The 8,124-nt window shown below is 34.9% G+C and overlaps 1 protein-coding gene across 1 annotated transcript; it reads right to left on the reverse strand.

Annotated features, from left to right (window-relative positions):
- Window positions 1-3,828: 3,828 nt before the first annotated feature.
- Window positions 3,829-7,517, reverse strand: LOC121983248. The gene is made up of 5 exons (XM_042536202.1): window positions 7,289-7,517; window positions 4,967-5,223; window positions 4,658-4,748; window positions 4,260-4,326; window positions 3,829-4,160 (listed from the first exon to the last, which is right to left on the reverse strand). Exons 1-5 carry the CDS (start codon window positions 7,342-7,344, stop codon window positions 4,107-4,109), a joined length of 525 nt encoding a protein of 174 aa, XP_042392136.1. The 5' UTR covers window positions 7,345-7,517; the 3' UTR covers window positions 3,829-4,106.
- Window positions 7,518-8,124: the final 607 nt, after the last annotated feature.

Raw genomic sequence — 8,124 nt, forward strand, 5'->3', positions numbered from 1 at the left:
GGTGAGAGATTTTGATAGGCTATATATATTGGTTACCCTTAAGATTAGTAGGTATAAACAAAATAACTGATGTCAACTATAAAAAAAAAAATACTCCTACATGTAACTTGGAATTGGCAACAAGTACTAGTTGATTAATTTGGATATTAAAGAGAACTAATTTATTAATTTGCCATGCTAATTGCATTCAAGATCAGATCCAAATTACCCACGGTGTAATTCACTCGTGCAAATTAATTCGGTGTTAATTAAAACTTCCTCCACTTGACATTTCCTTAAAGTTGGAGCCTTAACTCATGTCCAAATCATCCTTAATGGCCTAACAATGATTTAATTTAATTGGAATACGGTAGCCCTTTGCAGTCATGGATCATTTATTGTTAGGTTCAATCGATTAATTAGCTCAACATGTATAATTATCTTATCCAATATGACAAATGCTAGATTTCATTTGCATAGCTTCTGTAATAAAAATCAATAAATGGATAGAGAAATAAATCACAAAAATATCTGCAACTTGCAATATTCGATATGCACTAAGAATATAGATAGTCTTAAACAATGGGTTTATTTACCCTAGTTAGAGTTGCTTGTCGGATGGATCAATTCAATCGACCTATCCAGTGTCGTTTTCAAACATGAAACTGCAAAAAGCAACAGAAAATAAGATCCGAAATTCCATATCGATCGGATCCAATTAAATGATTGAGATTTTGTTGGAAAAAGAATAAGCGTACGTAGGATATTAGTGAGAGCTGTGGCTGCTGCGAACAGTTAAAGGTTAAGCCATTAAGCGTGTACGTTCATGAAGGAGGGCGGTGGTGGATGGAGCCGTCGCTGTCGGGCAATGTAGATTCGATGGCGACTGTCGGCAGCTGCGCCTCCGTACACGTGTGCACGTCCAATTAGATTCATCAATCCAACAGCCAATCCCACTTGGCAATCTTTATCCGTACACATACGTATGGGCTCCAGCTGCCAGCCAAGCTGCTGGCATGCAACGTGGGGCTGGTAGTAGTCCGCTGGCACTACTGCACGGGTGAGTCACTGAGTTTCGGACTGTTTTGGGCATGGCAGACGCATGCGAGAGTTGGATTTAGCCGTGGCATCGGGCACGAGTCTACACCCGATCAATCAAGTTTAGCCGCAGCCTCTCGGCCTCAAACATGAGTTTGCGCTCGATCGAAGAGTTAGCTCGACCAAATTTAGCCTCAGCCCATTAATCAAGTCATTCAGTTAGCTTGATTCGATAGGTTTGATGGTTTTAGGGTAAATTATTTTTTTTATTCAAATATCTAACTTTTTGAACTCATTAATTTCAAAGATAATTGATCTGGTCTAATTAAAAAAATTTCACCTGTCACCCGATATACTTTACATGTTCAGATGGTTTCCGGCTCCAATGGTTGCCCTCTTCGTGACATTGCTGTGCCCTCGATCATCTTTTACTTATCTTAGTTTGCAGTTTATTATTACTACTGAGAAACACTGATTAAAACTATCGGGATTATGCTTGTCTGATTCGATATTACAATTCTGTTTAAAACTATGTAATCAGCATTTATTGAATAAAATTTTATTTATTATTTCGATTATTATAGTCCTTTTTTCTTTTCTATTAAGTATTCAAATTCATTTGTGCAAAAGAGCAATACATGGACGTAGTAATAGGATATCCTATTTAAAAGCTGAAGAGATAGCGCACTAAGTAGTTGGCTATACGATTGACTGAGAAAAGACCGTGAATCGATGGAAAAAAGGGCTTCTTCTTCTTCTTCTTCTTCTTCTATGCACACATCAAAAAGAGTAGACAAAATGTCAACGCCAAAACCAGGGAAGGGATCTCTGACGTGGGCTCTTCGACGCTTAAATCAGTACAGTGTCCGAGCGAGAAAATGGAGAGATGAACAGTAAATATGTGCCCATAAGTAAGACTATCATAAGGTGTGTATTAGCCAATGGAGAGAACTCTTTTATATACCACCTCTCATAACCTCCGTAATCATAAGGTCATAGAGAATGTCAGGTGTCAGAGATTGTCAGGTGAGGGAAGACAAACAGCCTGGGAGATATACAGTCACTATCCGAGGAATCTCCTGTTACCCATATGTACAACCCTTTTGTAACTTATGCTATTAATGAGGTGGTTGAAGGAATTATTATCATAATATATTAGCTGAGGGAAAGTATAAAGTCACTTTCAAAGAAGGTTCCAGTGAATGCTCATATTACAATAGAGGAATATTCTCTAACAAACGGTTGTTACTTTGACATGTTATAATTCTCTGATCATGTTGTCTGTTGAGTGTATCTCAACCGAATCTTTGAAACAGCTAATTATATAGTTATCCTTTCCTTAATCCGTTCGGTTATGTACTAGGTGATGTTGGAAATCTGCTCTTGAAGTAATATGAAGCTAAGTCCCCTAGATCAGGTTGGTTCTATGACCGACCGGCCATGTACCGGGATATTTGCCTCTGAGAAATGGGGAACTGAGTCTCGAGAGATTTGATTGGTACTTTAAGCTGATCGTCCATATAATAGAAGATTTGTCTTTGAAGTGAAGACCTGAGATCTAGAAGTCCGGCTGATTTATAAGTTATAAGGCGAGTGACTTTACATTTTCATCTTCTGTATGTATAAGAGACGAGCATGCTGAACTCTATAAATCTGATCAAAGTTATTATCGACTGACCATATAAAAGAGGACTAACACGTGAGAAAACCCATAAGGTCGACTGGTAGTGGGGTCGACCGGTCATATACTGAAAGATTTATACTGAGAGTGGGAAGCTGAATCCCCTTACTTCGGCCAGACGTATAATCGACCAGCTCTATGATAGATCAGATATCTCTTAAACTCGGTCGACTATCGAATGATCGGATATATAATAGATAACTTAATACAGGAATTGAGCACTAGATCCACTAGGTTCGACCAGCTCCTAAGCCAGTCGTCCTCATACTAAAAGTCTTAGCACTATACGAAGAGCAAAGTCCACTTAAGAATGACACGTTGGTTGTCACCTCCCTTTAATTTTGACTGTCACGTTATCTTAACTTTGACTGTCACTTCATACCTGTGTACCTTAATTTTGACTGCCACTTTATACTTGTGTCCGCCAGTAGCATCCCGAATCAAGTACCACGAAAGTTTTTCCAACAACACTAATAAAAGTTGAATAAAATTATTTCCTTATTCAAAATTCAAAACTGCATATATCTAAACAATTCAAATCTGTGTCAATCTAAACAAAAAAGTTAAATTGCTTCTCTTTTACTAATCAAAACCTCATACACATTTGTGTTAACAGCCAACAAACGTAGAATTCATAGCATCAAATTGAAATCCAAGTATGAACCATGTTCTGCTATAATTTATTATTGACTTTTAAGACTATTAAAATTCTGTTGAAAAATATATTAACACTGTTGGCAAGATAGAACTTGATTCTATGATTTCGAGTTCTTTAGTTATCTTTGTGTTTTGTCATTAAATAGAGTTGAATCGATTAACATACCGCTGAAACAACCCAACACCTGAAATACTGGGACACTATGAATCCTCATCAGAAGCTCAATCCATGTAGAATATGTTTTAGATCAGCATCAATTGAATCAGTAAATTCATTTTTATTTCCTATCTTTGGCACTCAAAACTGCATTAACATTTCCCAAAGGACATACAAAGCAGAGAACAAATCATCAACATTTTCATATTCAAGTCATGATTCAAACTGTCTCCAACTACGTTCATTTGTTTAATGCAAGGGATTGTAATAAAGGGGCGAAAAAAAAAGGAAATCCTTACAAATTTATACTCCCGAATGAACTTCAAACATTACACATATTTTAACCACCAAGGTTTGAGTTTTACCTAATTTGTGATATCTTAATGACCGAGAGAATCTGCAACCACACTTGAAACTAATTAACTGAGCAATACTAGAAAACATATGCTCTCGCAACATCACTGTTAAAAGATTTCTGATAGTGAAAACCATTCTTCTCTGGGTAATCAATAACTTTACACTGATAAAATCAGATCAACAATAATCAACCATCACATTTTGCATAGCTTCAACAGCTAACCTTGTTGTGGTTTATCAATCATACAAACCCTCCTGGTCCCACTCGTCTGCAAGAAAATGTATCATTTCCTGTCATCAAAAGAGAGAAAAACGTGAGTTCGAAGAATCTAACATTGCAACTAATTTCGCCATGCAGGCTACTTATTATATTACAGATCTAGCTTTTACCGAGAGAGGGATGGGCCGTGGAAATGGCTTATTGCTCCCAAGTAAATTATCATATGTTGCATTCCATCTGCATTCACACAAGATAGAGGTACTTCATAATTCACGCTTGATGTTAATCTAGAAGTAGATTATAATTGAATCTTAAACATTATGTGTCGTAGACTGTTGACATTTTGTCCCAAAAGATTGGGGGATCTTCCAAACCGAAGTTGGCTCTACATGGCATAATCTAAGAGTGGATGCAGGCTAATTGATTCATATACTTTTTTTAACTTACTGATGGCACACAAGAAAAGAACTTTCTGTCTCTCGAGTGATCATCAAATAGTTTTATTCCTGCATTAGTTTAAGATAGTATCCTTGCTCTTTCACTGCGAGGAATTTCATCAAGAATATACCTTAACCTTGGATCTTGAGCTCGCTGTCGTTGGACAGCAGGCCTTGCGTCTCCAATCCATTGCTGTCTTGTTTGATTCCATAAAACAAGACCTACAAGATACTCAGTGTGTTCAGCATATTGGAAAAATTAATAGTAATATTGATGTGTTATCTACAAGATCTAATGAGTGAAAGATGCCATATTAGGTAATCAAACAGAAGTTTAGTTTTTCCATTGAAGAGCTTCCAGTATTCAATAATTAAAAACCAAGTGCTACTTTGTTTACTCAAAACTTGAGGATCGTTGGATGAGTTTTTTTTTCTCTTACCATGATTTACAAATTCCAGAGAGTTGCTTGTGCTTCCTATTCCATGGTGATCAAGGGAGGCTGGTGCCAAGGTGCTAATTGAAGACATGCTTCTTTGTGATTGAACTCCACTGTTTTCCAAATCAAGCGTGCTTGTGCTCCAGAATTCTTCAGTCACATTAGGTTTCTTCACTGTTCGGCCTTGGATTTTCAAACCCCTTGAAGGCTCATCAACAGCGATAGTTGGAGTAGACTTGGTACAACATTCAAGGCAACCTCTGCACTGCAGCAAAACAGATATATCTTGTTGGAAGTTAGTACAATATAGTAGAATAAGTTTAGGAAATATACAAGCTCTATAGTGAAGAAGACAGAAAATAAAATTGATAAATAATAATGGCATTCTTCAGTCTAAAGATTAGAGAGAGATCAAACAATATGATTACTTCAAAAAGTCAGGTAAAGAATATACCACATAAATTTTCCTGACCGATATCTGAGTGTATTTGAAGGGGCATGCATTGCTGCCAGAATCACAAGACAACAACCAGCTAAGTGACTGTACACTGGATTAAATCACTGCTAGAGTAATGGTCCCACATGTCAAAATTTTAGAATCATCTAGTATCTCGCCTTGTGTTGTACACGACCATATAAAACAGTATACAGCAACAACAACATTTGAAGTCTGCTATGTGGATCATCAAACTTCATGTACAATTATATCATTTAGTAATACCAAATCTTTTATACAACATTTAGTAGTTAATAGAGTTTTCTTTGGTCTCTCTACTCATCAGACAGTGACACCTTTAACGATAATTGATTCGCCTTTCTAGTATATAACGGTGATTGTATTTGGATATCAGTACTATCTTAATCTATTTCCTTTCATCTTACCATCTATTATATTAGTACTTCTAAAGAATTAAAGTAAAGGACTGAAAATGAATAAACAAAAAATTACAACTTTTGATGGGGTTAGCATTAACAGGATAATAATGAGTGGTTGAAATGGAGAGAACCTTTTGGAGTCTTGTTTCATTGCATGCCACTTACACTAAAAGAAAATTTTTATAAAAACTATTGATATTTACAAAGAAACACATGCACAATGCAATAAAATAGAGATAAAGAGAGTAAAATAAATTTCTAGAGCTACTAGAAAAAATAAAATAAAAAATACTTCCATATAGAACAATTAGATTCAACCAAAATAGATGATAAATGAGAAACAAAATGATTAGGATGGTGGCAACATGTTCAAAGATTAGTAGTAGAATTCATAGTTAGATAAGTTAAATAGATTAGAATTGAAGATGTGAAGGAAGAAAATATTAGTCAACATTTAAGATTTACGAATTGACATAGCCTTGCAAGAGTTCAAAGGATCACTATAAAAAGCAGCCAGTGGTTATATAATAATAAACATTTAGATGAATTTCACAAATTTAAATAATCATTTTTATTAAGTGGTCCGTCAATATATCAATATCATGAAATTAGACATTCATATGAGTTTGAAACAAAACTTTATGGGTTATAAAATGTGGCATCTTGAGTAATAGAAAGAAATCTCATTGAAGATGTGTCAACTACAAATTAATTACATCACATGAAATCCAATGACACTCAACTTACAAAGATAACAAAATAGATGGGACTATTTTCAGTAAACTTATAGAAATGAGTCTTCTATTTTCTTTTCTTCAGAATGAGAAATTGTAGTTCTACTTTGCATATTGTTTCAATTTCCTATTTTTCAAAACAAAAAAATTTAGAAAATTATATAACCCAAATAGTTGGAATTTGGAAATCACATCAATGATGCAAGTTTACTTGTATATATATCACTAATTCTTCAAATTTGACTTATCCCTTAAAAAAGGATTGGAGGACAATCAGTACGTTATCATGAGAAAATGACTTTCATTTCACTTCTCAATGCAAGAATTGAAATTCAAACGTGAAATTTTATTTTATCTATAATGATAGTAAGTAAGATTCCCTTTTCCCTTTCTAAAATTGTTGACTTTTATAGCTACTTAGCATCACGAGATAAAGAAAAAAAAAGCGGGCAAAGGAGTGACAATCTAAACCATTCACACTCGTGATAGCGATCCTCCTGGTACCAAAAAAAAAAAACACTTCCTGCGGGTGAATATAAAAAGTGAAAGACAGAGAACAACAAAACGATAGCATCATGTATTCATCCACTCCCGCTTATTTAAAAACGAATCAATCAAACTCATGCTTAATCTGCTCCGTCAGACCACGATTTAACTGAAAGGTAGGAACAGATCGTAAGATATGGGAACCGTAAGCTACAAAAATAACACGTACCCCATGGAGGCGAGGAAGAGCGCGGCCCAACCAGACACGGATCGGAAAAGTAGCATCTAGCTTCCTGACGTCCTCCCTTAAAACCACCAACCTCCATATGATAGCCGCCGGAAAAACCACATACTCATCGATTCTGGCGATCGATCGGCGAAGCCCTTCACGCAAACCCTTATCCTCTCTCTCTCTCTCTCTCTCTCTCTCTATGCCACCATTTTGATGCTAATTCAGTGGTGGGGCCAAACCGAACGTTGCCTTTTGCTCCATTATTAAGACCGTATTATTCAAGAAAAATATTAAAAGAGGCTTTCATCTGTAAAATTACTCTCTCTGTTTAACTTCTCCGGTTATAACAGAGCTTTACTAAAACTACTTTAATTATATTAATTTTAATCGAAATCTTTAATAATATTTAATTAATTTTGACAAATTAATTTAGCCTGAGACTGAATTAGAATAATTTGTAGAATAATTTAATAATTTTAAATATGTTAAAGCAGCTTTAAATAAGGGTATTTAAGTTTTTTTTATCGAATGCATGTTTTATAATTAATTGTTTATTGGATATTAATTTAGTAATGAAGTTAACGAGTTAATATTTGGGACAATGGAATAAGAATTTATATAGCTTATCTTCTTATAGTTTGTCCTGTGCAAAATTTTAAGATAAAAAAAAAAAATTACTGGCGTCGTTCAAAATATCTCTTTTTTATTTAATGAAAATAGTATTTCATCCCAGGTCGCTATATTTTTATTTTTAAAAATATTTTTTATTTTCGATGATCTGTACACTTATAATTAAAATTAGGCCGGGCTAAGTTAAGGCTTATATTTAGGGT

Source organism: Zingiber officinale, chromosome 1B (genome assembly GCF_018446385.1).
Source record: "Zingiber officinale cultivar Zhangliang chromosome 1B, Zo_v1.1, whole genome shotgun sequence".
Lineage (NCBI taxonomy): Eukaryota > Viridiplantae > Streptophyta > Magnoliopsida > Zingiberales > Zingiberaceae > Zingiber > Zingiber officinale.